Source organism: Brassica napus, unplaced genomic scaffold, assembly GCF_020379485.1.
Source record: "Brassica napus cultivar Da-Ae unplaced genomic scaffold, Da-Ae ScsIHWf_1790;HRSCAF=2425, whole genome shotgun sequence".
Taxonomy (NCBI): domain Eukaryota; kingdom Viridiplantae; phylum Streptophyta; class Magnoliopsida; order Brassicales; family Brassicaceae; genus Brassica; species Brassica napus.
In genome coordinates this window covers 38,285-52,647 of record NW_026015208.1, presented here as the reverse complement: position 1 = coordinate 52,647, position 14,363 = coordinate 38,285, and the positions used below count along the sequence as shown (strand labels likewise).

General features: G+C 43.2%; 1 protein-coding gene across 1 annotated transcript; it reads right to left on the bottom strand.

Moving 5' to 3' along the window:
- Window positions 1-2,387: 2,387 nt before the first annotated feature.
- On the bottom strand, window positions 2,388-3,820 carry LOC125598906. Its single transcript, XM_048772624.1, has 2 exons — window positions 3,090-3,820; window positions 2,388-2,688 (listed from the first exon to the last, which is right to left on the bottom strand). Exons 1-2 carry the CDS (start codon window positions 3,640-3,642, stop codon window positions 2,681-2,683), a joined length of 561 nt encoding a protein of 186 aa, XP_048628581.1. The 5' UTR covers window positions 3,643-3,820; the 3' UTR covers window positions 2,388-2,680.
- Window positions 3,821-14,363: the final 10,543 nt, after the last annotated feature.

Sequence of the window (14,363 nt, the reverse complement as noted above, 5' to 3'; positions counted from 1 at the left end):
CAAATGTAAAGAAAGGAACAAGGATCTCTCAATACCAAAGCCAACCTGGCTCTGATACCATATGAGATTAGAGAGTAGAATAGGTATTGAGAGATTAAGAGAGATTTGGTAAGAGATTAAGAGAGGTTTAGAAGAGATTGTGAGAGAAATGGGGAGATTAAGTATGATCCATGATGAACAAGAGAGAGAGACTAGAGAGAGAGTAACATAACTCGCATACTTTAATTAATGAGAGAGTGTTTACAATATATAGGAGGTGATACTAGGGTTTAAGAAGAGACTAAGCATGTGAGGTCAAGTCTAAGGGAGCCTTTAATTTGAACCGGACCAATGAGCCTCTCCACACGCGTGGTCACTATGCTAAAAGTGAACCTTATCCTTCCAGCCTGTGCCAGCCTGTAGAGACGCTCTTCCTCTATCCATAAACGGTCATATGCCTTCTTTGGTCAAGGCAAAACATGATCAGACCGTGAACTTCTTCTCGCGGTAACATTTCTTTACCGCTTGGTCGATACCGTCTGTACGGCCGTACGGCCATGGTACGGACCTGTACGGACCGGTACGGACGGTTCTCCCTAAGGCCAATCCTTCTCCTCTTCTCCACATCACAACCTCTTCAACCCTGAACAACTCTCCTCATATTCCTCAGCTCATCTCAACAGTAGTGAGAGTGAAGAGAGTGTGATCCAATTCAGACTTCTTGAACCCACGCCCATTTAAGGTAGTGCTCAGCTTGTTATACCATGCTCTAGGAGATTGCTTCAGCCCATAGATAGCCTTCTTGAGTCTCAATACATTTCCAGGTTTCACAAGGTGCTCTAGACCCGGTGGTGGATACATATACACTTCATCCTCTAGCTCTCCTTGAAGAAAGGCATTCTTCACATCCATCTGCCAAAGCTCCCACTCAAGATTCACAGCAAGAGATAGAACAATTCTTATGGTATGGAGTTTGGCAACAGGGGCAAAGGTATCAATGTAGTCTTCCCCATATGTTTGAGTGTATCCTCTAGCCACCAGTCTTGTCTTCTTCCTCTCAATAGTTCCATCAGGTAGATACTTGATAGTGAATATCCACTTGCTTGTTACTGCCTTCTTCCCTCTTGGTAACTCACTTTCAAACCAAGTGTCATTCTTTATCATAGCATTTGCTTCATCACCCACTGATTCTTTCCAATCTTCATGTAACATTGCTTCTTCATATGATCTTGGTACACTGCTCTCATCTAAGCTTGTAATGAATGCACAATGTTCCTTTGGGTAGCTCGCAAATGAGCACACAGCCTGAGAGGGATGCTTCACAGCTTGAGCATTGTAGTACACTCTCGTGTTTACCCAGTTGGAAGCATCTCTCTTCAGCCGTGTGCTTCTCCTTAATGGGGCTTGTTCCACCTCCACCACCGTAGGCTGCACCACCGTAGGCTGAACTGCTTCTCTTTCTACTTCATTTGGTTCAATTGGTTCCACATGATCTTCTTGTATGGATTCTTCCTCTCTTTGTATCACACCTTGACCATGACTATCTGAGTCTTGATCCTCATGATCTTCAGGCTCAGCCTCATTTCCCCCCTCATGATCATGGTGTGATGGTTCTTCAGCTTCATTCTCCTTTGATGGTTGCTGATCCTGGGACATGTTGATTCCAAGTCCTTCCAGTACACGCCTAAGACTTGTAGCTCGATCAGATGGTTGAGACAAATCCTCAAGATCTTCCCACTTTCTATCTCCATAAAAGCTCTTATCCTCCAAGAACTTCACATCTCTAGACACAAGAACTCTCCTGGCTTCTGAATCATAGCATTTGTATCCCTTTTGTGACGTTGAGTAGCCAATGAACATGGCTCTTGTGCTCTTTGCTTCTAGTTTATTCCTTAGCTCCCCGGGTACAAGTACAAAGCACACGCATCCAAAGACTCTTAAGTGATCCAGCACAGGTTTGCTTCTGTTTAAAACTTCATAAGGAGCTTGATCTTCCAGGATCTTGGTTGGTATCCTATTGATTAGATAACAAGCCGAGATCACAGCATCACTCCAGAATCTCTTAGGCACACTTGTATGAAACATCATAGACCTTGCCACCTCCATTAGGTGTCTATTCTTTCTCTCAGCTACACCGTTCTGTTGAGGAGTGTATGGACAACTTGTCTGATGTAGAATCCCATGTTGAGCTAGGTGACTCTTGAATGCATTGCCAGTATATTCTCCACCATTATCAGACCTGAAAATCTTAATCTTGGCATTATACTGGTTAGATACATAAGATTGGAAGTTTTTAAATGCATCAAGAACCCTATCCTTTGTTTTAATGAGTGTTATCCAGGTGTATTTAGATTTCTCATCTATAAATGTGACAAAGTACTTGTAATTATCTCTAGATAAGCAGGGAGCAGTCCATACATCAGAGTGAACAAGATCAAAACACTTATCATAGATAGTAGTAGATCTTTTAAAGACAGTCTTACAATGTTTTCCCAAAATACAAGCCTCACAATCATTATTTTTAAACATGACACCTGGAAACATTAAGCTTAAGGCTCTAACATGTGGATGTCCTAGCCTAGAATGCCATAATGCACCTTTACTTAAAACAGAACTCAGCAAACAACTATAAATGGGGTTAATGTCTTCAAGTACATAAAGATCCCCCTTGGTTACTCCTTGTCCGATCAACTTATTGCTCTCAATATCCTGAAATGTCACATTGTTAGGACTAAAGATAACATTGCATTGTAGATCATTGGTACATCTTTTAACAGATAAGAGATTAGAAGTAAAATCCGGCATGTAAAATGCTTTAGAGTTCTTATCAAATAGCTTTAAGTCTCCTACACCTTTAATGGGAATTCTATCTCCATTTGCAATCATTACATGACCATGAGCAGGTTCTATGTTTTTGATCAAGCTATCATCACTAATCATGTGATGAGATGCACCAGAGTCAACAATCAATGGTTTTATGCCTCTAGCAAGATGAGTTCTAGGTGATTCATTTCTCAGTTTTAATTTCTCAATGATATCTATCAACCTATTCTCATTCCTAGGCATCATATGAGCAGTATAAGAGTAACCAAGAGTGTTTCCGAATGTACCAGACTCCTTAAGAGCTTTGATGAGGGCATCAATGTCAGATTTGCGGATCACTTCATGCTCCAAACTCTTTGCGGCCGTGTAGTGAGTTGCCATAGCCTTGCCTGCGCTTTCACCCACTTGTGCACTTGAGCCTGCTCCTGATGGACCGGCTTCACGTGCTTCAGTAGACAGGTTAGCTCTGGCTTCTCGATCCTTGTTGAACTTGGCCGGCTTGAGATGGGGATGAAGGATCCAGCACTGGCTCCTCTTGTGTCCTGGCTTCTTGCAGTGATCACAGTTGCCTCCAAACCTCCTCTCATCACCATACTTCCTCTCATCAGTCTTGTATGCTGCACGGTTAGCTTGCGCTCCTTCCTCAGCCTTGTTGGCTAGAGCTAAGTCTCCCTTGCTTCCGAAGAGACCAAGAGATCCTTCCTCCTTCTGGAGCTGCGCACACACTTCCTCCATGGATGGAAGACTTGGCATCCTCAACATGTGTTTGATCACATCATTGAACGGAGGATCCAAAGTCAACAGCAATCCAAACACCTGATCCTGCTCCCTCCTCTCCATGAGTAGCTCTTGATCAGCCGTGCTTGGCCTCAATGATTCAAGCTCAGACCACAAGGATCTATACTTGCCCAAATGCTTGGTGAACTCCTCTCCATCTTGTACCAGTGTGTTGATAGCTTTCTTGATCTCATACACACGGTTCAGATTGGTAACGTTCCCAAAAGTCTTTTGGAGTACCTCCCACAGGTGTTTTGGAGTCTCACAGTAGCTGTAGGCTTCCAAGAGATGTTCTTCAAGAGATCCTTGCAGCACAGATAGCACCATCAAGTCATCTTGAATCCACTTCTTGTTGAGATGAGCTGAGGAATATGAGGAGAGTTGTTCAGGGTTGAAGAGGTTGTGATGTGGAGAAGAGGAGAAGGATTGGCCTTAGGGAGAACCGTCCGTACCGGTCCGTACAGGTCCGTACCATGGCCGTACGGCCGTACAGACGGTATCGACCAAGCGGTAAAGAAATGTTACCGCGAGAAGAAGTTCACGGTCTGATCATGTTTTGCCTTGACCAAAGAAGGCATATGACCGTTTATGGATAGAGGAAGAGCGTCTCTACAGGCTGGCACAGGCTGGAAGGATAAGGTTCACTTTTAGCATAGTGACCACGCGTGTGGAGAGGCTCATTGGTCCGGTTCAAATTAAAGGCTTCCTTAGACTTGACCTCACATGCTTAGTCTCTTCTTAAACCCTAGTATCACCTCCTATATATTGTAAACACTCTCTCATTAATTAAAAGGATGCGAGTTATGTTACTCTCTCTCTAGTCTCTCTCTCTTGTTCATCATGGATCATACTTAATCTCCACATTTCTCTCACAATCTCTTCTAAACCTCTCTTAATCTCTTACCAAATCTCTCTTAATCTCTCAATACCTATTCTACTCTCTAATCTCATATGGTATCAGAGCCAGGTTGGCTTTGGTATTGAGAGATCCTTGTTCCTTTCTTTACATTTGCGAGTTTGTTCTTGTGTGTTAAAGAAGAGGAGATGGAGACGACCAACTTTAGCAAACTGGTGACGGTTCCGGTTGCACTGAAGGGAGGCTCGAACTACTTGATGTGGTCCCAGTTGGTGAGGACTACCATTGGAAGGCTAGGGTTGTGGAACCACATCACAGATGATGGTCCGGAGCCAGTGGCCAAAGAAGATGAAGAAGAAGGCGACGGGAAGACTCTTGCGGTAGCTGAAGCAAAGAGATGGGTCCAAGAGGATTTGATGGTGCTGTCTGTGCTCCATGCCTCCCTGGAGCTCCCCATACTTGAAGCTTACGTGCACTTTGAGACTCCTAAGCGCCTTTGGGACATGCTCCATAAGAGGTATGGAAACAAGTCCAACATAAGCCGGGTGTTTGATCTGAAGCAAACCATCAGTGTCTTGAGGCAAGATGGAGAAGATCTCACCAAGCACATGGGGAAGTTTGGAGCTTTGTGGTCCGAACTTGAGAGTCTTAGACCCAACACAACTGATGAGGAATCGCTCATTGAGAGGAGAGAGCAAGATCAGGTGTTTGGGCTATTGATGACTCTAGATGAAAGCTACCAGGATGTGATCAAGCATATCCTGAGATCACCTACTCTCCCATCCATGGAGGAGGTATGCGCTCAACTTCAGAAGGAGGAAGGCTCTCTTGGGTTGTTTGGAGGCAAGAAGGGAATGTCCACGGCTCATAAAGCAGAAGAGGCGCAAGCAAACAAGGCAGCGTACCGTGGAGATGGAAGGAAGTATGAGAAGTATGAGGGAAGCTGTGAGCATTGCAAGCGGCAGGGGCATAAGAAGAGTCAGTGCTGGATCCTACATCCACACCTCAGGCCTAGCAAGTTCAACAAGGATAGAGAAGCTAAGGCTCACCTTTCTGCTGAAGCAAGTGGTGCCGGCTCATCAGGGGCTAGTCCAAATGTCAAGGCGGGTGAAAGTGAAGGCAGAGCTCTAACTTCTCAGGAGGTGATCACCAAGGCTGACTTTGAGGCTTTCATCCGAGCCCTCAAGGAGTCTGGTAAAATGCTAGGCAACACTCTTGGATACTCATACTCTGCTCATACATTACCTAGTATCTCTGATAAACTGTTAGACATTTTTAAAATCTCATGTACTGCCACTGCTCATACTAGCATAACTGATAGATTGTTAGGAGTAGTTAAGAGCCTGAAAGCTGAAAATGAAACATCTAGAACCAAGACTGCTAGGAGCTTGCATAAACCATTGATAATTGACTCTGGTGCATCTCATCACATGATTAGTGATAACAATCTGATAAAAGACATAGAACCTGCCCTTGGACATGTTATGATTGCAAATGGAGATAGAATTCCCATTAGGGGCATTGGTAAACTGAACTTGTTTAATAAGGATTCAAAAGCTTTTTACATGCCTGAGTTCACCTCTAATCTTTTATCAGTTAAGAAATGCACTACTGATCTTCAATGCAATGTTATTTTCAGTCCTAATGATGTTAAGTTTCAGGATATTAAGAGCAGTAAGTTGATTGGGCAAGGAGCAACCAAGGGGGATCTTTACATGATTGAAGACCTTGCACCTATTTCTAGTTCTTGTTTCTCGTTTAGTTCTGTTTCTTCCTTAAGTACTGATGCTCTGTGGCATGCTAGGCTAGGACATCCACATGTTAGGGCCTTAAGCATTATGTTACCAGGTGTCATGTTTAAAAATAATGATTGTGAGGCATGTATTTTGGGCAAACATTGTAAGACTGTTTTTCAGAGATCATCTACTCTTTATGCAAACTGCTTTGATTTAATTCACTCTGATGTTTGGACGGCACCTTGCTTATCTAGGGATGATTACAAGTATTATGTCACATTCATTGATGAAAAATCCAAATACACCTGGTTAACATTGATTAAAACTAAAGATAGGGTCCTTGATGCATTTAAAAATTTTCAAGCCTATGTGACTAACCAATATCATGCCAAGATTAAGATTTTCAGGTCTGATAATGGTGGGGAGTATACTGGGCATGCATTTCGTGATCACCTTGCTCAACATGGGATTCTTCACCAGACTAGCTGCCCATACACTCCACAGCAGAATGGAGTTGCGGAAAGGAAGAACAGACATCTCATGGAGGTGTCCCGGTCCATGATGTTCCACAAAGGGGTTCCCAAGAGGTATTGGAGTGATGCTGTGATGACTGCGTGCTACCTGATCAACAGGATACCAACCAGGATCTTGGCAGATCAATCTCCATTTGAGGTACTCAACAAGAGCAGGCCAGTCTTGGATCACCTGAGGACCTTTGGATGCGTGTGTTATGTTCTTGTACCAGGCGAGCAGAGAAACAAACTAGAAGCAAAGAGCACCAAGGCTATGATGATTGGGTATTCCACTTCACAGAAGGGATACAAATGCTATGATCCTACAGCTAGGAGAGTCCTAGTGTCAAGGGATGTCAGATTCATGGAAGACAAAGGATACTATGATGAGCAGACATGGGAAGACTTGGAGGATCTCTCCCAGCCATCAGAAAGAGCTGCTTGCTTGAGAAACATCCTAGAGGGGCTCGGAATTGGAGTGTCCCAGGATCAGAGTAGGCGTCCAGAACCTACTCCAGCTGCAGCAGAAGAACCATCCCACTTTGCACATGAGGGGGGAAGTGAATCAGTATCTGAACTAGAGGACCAAGGCTTAGAAGAGGCAGGTGAGCTAGGAAACAGAGGAACTGATTCTCCTGTCCAAAGTGGAGAAGGATCAGCAAGGGGAGAACTGAATGAAGAAGATCAGAGACAAGGAGAGGCTAGAGCTGAAGCTGAAGAACAGACTGAAGCAGTGACTCCACAAGTAGAAGAAGAACAAGAGATGGCACAAGAAGGGCCAGTGTTGAGAAGGAGTACAAGGCTGAGGAAGGATCCTTCCAGTTGGGTAAACACGAGAGTGTACTACAATGCCCAAGCTGTGAAGCATCCTACTCAGGCTGTGTGTTCCTTTGCTCAATATCCAGAAGCACATTGTGCATTTATGGTAAACTTAGATAAGAATCACATTCCAAGAAGCTATGAAGAGGCAATGGAAGATAAGGAATGGAAGGAATCAGTAGGAGCTGAGGCAGGAGCTATGATAAAGAATGACACATGGTATGAGAGTGAACTACCAAAAGGGAAGAAGGCTGTGTCTAGTAGATGGATCTTTACAGTCAAGTACAAGGCTGATGGGTCGATTGAGAGGAAGAAGACTAGACTGGTAGCAAGAGGGTTCACTCAGACTTATGGAGAAGACTACATTGATACATTTGCTCCAGTTGCAAAGCTACACACCATTCGAATAGTCCTATCAGTGGCTACTAACCTTGGGTGGGATCTTTGGCAGATGGATGTTAAGAATGCATTTCTCCAAGGAGAGTTAGAAGATGAAGTTTACATGCTACCACCTCCGGGCCTAGAAGGGATGGTGAAACCAGGGAATGTGCTGAGACTGAAGAAGGCCATCTATGGGTTGAAGCAATCACCAAGGGCATGGTATCACAAGCTGAGCACAACTCTAAATGGAAGAGGTTTCAGGAAATCAGAGCTTGATCACACTCTCTTCACTCTTACGACACCTGCTGGCATTGTTGTGCTTCTTGTATATGTGGATGACATAGTTATCACAGGCAGTGATAAGGTTGAAATCAAGGAGACCAAGGAGTTTCTGAAATCTGTGTTTGACATCAAAGACTTGGGAGAAATGAAGTACTTCCTTGGAATTGAGCTGTGCAGATCAGAAGAAGGGTTGTTCATCTCACAAAGGAAGTATATCTTGGATCTATTGAAGGAGGCTGGTGCGTATGGTGGAAAGACAGCCAAGATGCCCATGGAGGATGGGTATAAAGCTCCACGTGAGGGGGAGCTAGAAGATAGTAAGCTATTTCATGATCCAAAGCTATACAGGAAGCTTGTGGGGAAGCTGATCTATCTAACCATCACTAGGCCAGACATCTGTTTTGCTGTGAACCAAGTGAGTCAGCATATGCAAGCTCCAAGAGAGCATCACTGGCGCATGGTAGAAAGAGTTCTCATGTATCTGAATGGAACTCAAGGGCTTGGTATATGGATGGGTTGTAACGGGAGTACTGAAGCAGTGGGATATTGTGATGCAGATTGGGCTGGAGACAGAACAGATAGAAGATCTACAACCGGCTATTGCACATTCATTGGTGGAAACATGGTTACTTGGAAGAGTAAGAAGCAGAAGGTGGTGTCATGCTCAAGTGCCGAGGCTGAGTATAGAGCAATGCTAAAACTCACAAATGAGTTGGTATGGATTAAAGGAATACTGAAGCACTTGGAGATTGAGCAAGCAACACCAATGACCATGCACTGTGACAATCAAGCAGCCATTCACATAGCCACAAACTCGGTGTTCCATGAAAGAACTAAGCACATTGAAGTGGACTGTCATAAAGTGAGGCAGATGATAGTCTTGGGAGTAATACTGCCGTGCTACACAAGGAGTGAGGATCAGTTGGCAGATGTATTCACTAAGGCGGCTAGGCAAAAGACAATGGAGTCAATTCACATAAGGTTGGGACTCCTTGATCTTTCGCCTAAGGGCTGATCTATACACTCTCCTGATCATGAGGTCCTTACTCTTTTTCCCTCATCAGAGTTTTGTCCCAATGGGTTTTCTTTGATGAGGTTTTTAATGAGGAGGAGCTCATGATCCTTCCAAGCTTGACTTGTTCCACATGGTCAAGCTTGAGGGGGAGTGTTGAGATGAGCTGAGGAATATGAGGAGAGTTGTTCAGGGTTGAAGAGGTTGTGATGTGGAGAAGAGGAGAAGGATTGGCCTTAGGGAGAACCGTCCGTACCGGTCCGTACAGGTCCGTACCATGGCCGTACGGCCGTACAGACGGTATCGACCAAGCGGTAAAGAAATGTTACCGCGAGAAGAAGTTCACGGTCTGATCATGTTTTGCCTTGACCAAAGAAGGCATATGACCGTTTATGGATAGAGGAAGAGCGTCTCTACAGGCTGGCACAGGCTGGAAGGATAAGGTTCACTTTTAGCATAGTGACCACGCGTGTGGAGAGGCTCATTGGTCCGGTTCAAATTAAAGGCTTCCTTAGACTTGACCTCACATGCTTAGTCTCTTCTTAAACCCTAGTATCACCTCCTATATATTGTAAACACTCTCTCATTAATTAAAAGGATGCGAGTTATGTTACTCTCTCTCTAGTCTCTCTCTCTTGTTCATCATGGATCATACTTAATCTCCACATTTCTCTCACAATCTCTTCTAAACCTCTCTTAATCTCTTACCAAATCTCTCTTAATCTCTCAATACCTATTCTACTCTCTAATCTCATACTTCTTTCCATCAGCAACCGCGAGCTCTCTTCCACCTTCTTCCTCACTGGCCACTGGTGCTGGAGCTTCATCTGTGATGTGACCCCATAACCCTAGCCTCCCAATGGCTGTCTTCACAAGCCTAGACCACAACAGGTAGTTTCCCCCACCCTTGAGAGAAATCGGAACCGTAATCACCTTGTTTCCTCCCATCTTGATTTGCTTGGACTTGGTTTAGAATCTCACAAGAAAGAACTTTTATCTGAAGCTGAAGAACACACGATCTCAATACCACAGCCAACCTGGCTCTGATACCATATGACTTTAGAGAATATGAAAGGTATTGAGAAGTCTAAGAGAGATTTAAGAGAGATTAGAGTGTTTAAGAGAAAGTGTATGAGATTATCATGATGAACTAGAGAGAGAGAGACTCATAAACTCGTATGTCACATTAATCAAGCAGATTACAAGTTATATAGTAAGGGAGAGAGACACTAGGTTAAACATTAGGGAAAGCATAAGCATGTGGAGTCAAAGGGGAAGAGGAGCGTCCATTTGAAAGGATCCAATGGGAGAGCTTACACGCTTTGGTATCTTGGCATCTAAGACCAAGATGCTGTTTGCTTTACAGCCTGGAACAGCTAGAGACGCGCTGGTCTTCTTCCCTTAACGGACTGATCAGGATAAGGCTGTAACAAGGTTAATCTCTCACGGTAACTCCACTTGGGTAACTTTAGGATGATCCCCTTTCCCTAAGTGTACGGCCTCACTTGTACGGCCTTGGCTTGTACGGACATCCCTCATGTACTGATTCCTTATTCAGAATCCTCTCATCCCTTCATGCCTTCACCTTGATGTCTCTTCTCTCCTTTTATTTAACAAGAATCACCAGGAATTTGAATAAATCTCATAGGAGTTGGCGTGAAGAAGTTATCCACTTTCAAATCAGGTGATTCCAGTTTCCCAGTTTGGGAATAGCACAGCTTCATCGTCGTTCCAGTCAAACCAGGATGAATCACTTTGTGAGAAGCTTGATTTGGATACAAAAAGTGGTGGAGAATGACCAGGAAGTTGAATAAATCTCATAGGAGTTGGGATGAAGAAGTTATTCCACTTTCAAATCAGGTGATTCCAGTTTCCCAGTTTGGGAATAGCACAGCTTCTTCGTCGTTCCAATCAAACCAGGATGAATCACTTTGTGAGAAGCTTGATTTGAATACATAATGTGGTGGAGAATCACCAGGAAGTTGAATAAATCTCATAGGATTTGGCGTGAAGAAGTTATCCCACTTTCAAATCAGGTGATTCCAGTTTCCCAGTTTGGGAATAGCACAGCTTCATCGTCGTTCCAGTCACAACAGGATGAATCACTTTGTGAGAAGCTTGATTTGGATACATTAAGTGGTGTAGAATCACCAGGAAGTTGAATAAATCTCATAGGAGTTGGGATGAAGAAGTTATCCCACTTTCAAATCAAGTGATTCCAGTTTCCCAGTTTGGGAATAGCACAGCTTCATCGTCGTTCCCATCAAACCAGGATGATTCACTTTGTGAGAAGCTTGATTTAGATACATAAAGTGGTGGAGAATCACCAGGAAGTTGAATAAATCTCATAGGAGTTGGCGAAAAGAAGTTATCCCACTTTCAAATCAGGTGATTCCAGTTTCCCATTTTGGGAATAGCACAGCTTCTTCGTCGTTCCAATCAAACCAGGATGAATCTCTTTGTAAGAAGCTTGATTTGGATACATAAAGTGGTGGAGAATCACCAGGAAGTTGAATAAATCTCATAGGATTTGGGATGAAGAAGTTATCCCACTTTCAAATCAGGTGATTCCAGTTTCCCAGTTTGGGAATAGCACAGCTTCATCGTCGTTCCCATCAAACCAGGATGATTCACTTTGTGAGAAGCTTGATTTGGATACATAAAGTGGTGGAGAATCACCAGGAAGTTGAATAAATCTCATAGGAGTTGGCGAAAAGAAGTTATCCCACTTTCAAATCAGGTGATTCCAGTTTCCCATTTTGGGAATAGCACAGCTTCTTCGTCGTTCCAATCAAACCAGGATGAATCTCTTTGTAAGAAGCTTGATTTGGATACATAAAGTGGTGGAGAATCACCAGGAATTTGAATAAATCTCATAGGAGTTGGGATGAAGAAGTTATCCCACTTTCAAATCAGGTGATTCCAGTTTCCCAGTTTGGGAATAGCACAGCTTCATCGTCGTTCAAATCAAACCAGGATGAATCACTTTGTGAGAAGCTTGATTTGGATACATAAAGTGGTGGAGAATCACCAGGAAGTTGAATAAATCTCATAGGAGTTGGGATGAAGAAGTTATCCCACTTTCAAATCAGGTGATTCCAGTTTCCCAGTTTGGGAATAGCACAGCTTCATCGTGTTCCAATCAAACCAGGATGAATCACTTTGTGAGAAGCTTGATTTGGATACATAAAGTGGTGGAGAATCACCAGGAAGTTGAATAAATCTCATAGGAGTTGGGATGAAGAAGTTATCCCACTTTCAAATCAGGTGATTCCAGTTTCCCATTTTGGGAATAGCACAGCTTCATCGTCGTTCAAATCAAACCAGGATGAATCACTTTGTGAGAAGCTTGATTTGGATACATAAAGTGGTGGAGAATCACCAGGAAGTTGAATAAATCTCATAGGAGTTGGCGAAAAGAAGTTATCCCACTTTCAAATCAGGTGATTCCAGTTTTCCAGTTTGGGAATAGGACAGCTTCTTTGTCCTTCCAATCAAACCAGGATGAATCACTTTGTGAGAAGCTTGATTTGGATACATAAAGTGGTGGAGAATCACCAGGAAGTTGAATAAATCTCATAGGAGTTGGGATGAAGAAGTTATCCCACTTTCAAATCAGGTGATTCCAGTTTCCCAGTTTGGGAATAGCACAGCTTCTTCGTCGTTCCAATCAAACCAGGATGAATCTCTTTGTAAGAAGCTTGATTTGGATACATAAAGTGGTGGAGAATCACCAGGAAGTTGAATAAATCTCATAGGAGTTGGGATGAAGAAGTTATCCCACTTTCAAATCAGGTGATTCCAGTTTCCCAGTTTGGGAATAGCACAGCTTCTTCGTCGTTCCAATCAAACCAGGATGAATCACTTTGTGAGAAGCTTGATTTGGATACATAAAGTGGTGGAGAATCACCAGGAAGTTGAATAAATCTCATAGGAGTTGGCGTGAAGAAGTTATCCCACTTTCAAATCAGGTGATTCCAGTTTCCCAGTTTGGGAATAGCACAGCTTCATCGTCGTTCCAATCAAACCAGGATGAATCACTTTGTGAGAAGCTTGATTTGGATACATAAAGTGGTGGAGAATCACCAGGAAGTTGAATAAATCTCATAGGAGTTGGGATGAAGAAGTTATCCCACTTTCAAATCAGGTGATTCCAGTTTCCCAGTTTGGGAATAGCACAGCTTCTTCGTCGTTCCAATCAAACCAGGATGAATCACTTTGTGAGAAGCTTGATTTGGATACATAAAGTGGTGGAGAATCACCAGGAAGTTGAATAAATCTCATAGGAGTTGGGTGAAGAAGTTATCCCACTTTCAAATCAGGTGATTCCAGTTTCCCAGTTTGGGAATAGCACAGCTTCATCGTCGTTCCAATCAAACCAGGATGAATCACTTTGTGAGAAGCTTGATTTGGATACATAAAGTGGTGGAGAATCACCAGGAAGTTGAATAAATCTCATAGGAGTTGGGATGAAGAAGTTATCCCACTTTCAAATCAGGTGATTCCAGTTTCCCAGTTTGGGAATAGCACAGCTTCTTCGTCGTTCCAATCAAACCAGGATGAATCACTTTGTGAGAAGCTTGATTTGGATACATAAAGTGGTGGAGAATCACCAGGAAGTTGAATAAATCTCATAGGAGTTGGCGAAAAGAAGTTATCCCACTTTCAAATCAGGTGATTCCAGTTTCCCAGTTTGGGAATAGGACAGCTTCTCGTCGTTCCAATCAAACCAGGATGAATCACTTTGTGAGAAGCTTGATTTGGATACATAAAGTGGTGGAGAATCACCAGGAAGTTGAATAAATCTCATAGGAGTTGGCATGAAGAAGTTATCCCACTTTCAAATCAGGTGATTCCAGTTTCCCAGTTTGGGAATAGCACAGCTTCATCGTCGTTCCAATCAAACCAGGATGAATCACTTTGTGAAAAGCTTGATTTGGATACATAAAGTGGTGGAGAATCACCAGGAAGTTGAATAAATCTCATAGGAGTTGGGATGAAGAAGTTATCCCACTTTCAAATCAGGTGATTCCAGTTTCCCAGTTTGGGAATAGCACAGCTTCATCGTCGTTCCAATCAAACCAGGATGAATCACTTTGTGAGAAGCTTGATTTGGATACATAAAGTGGTGGAGAATCACCAGGAAGTTGAATAAATCTCATAGGAGTTGGGATGAAGAAGTTATC

Bases quoted from the DNA above. Each gene is read 5' to 3' on its own strand.
- LOC125598906 (XM_048772624.1), bottom strand. From the start codon at position 3,642: ATGGAGAGGAGGGAGCAGGATCAGGTGTTTGGATTGCTGTTGACTTTG.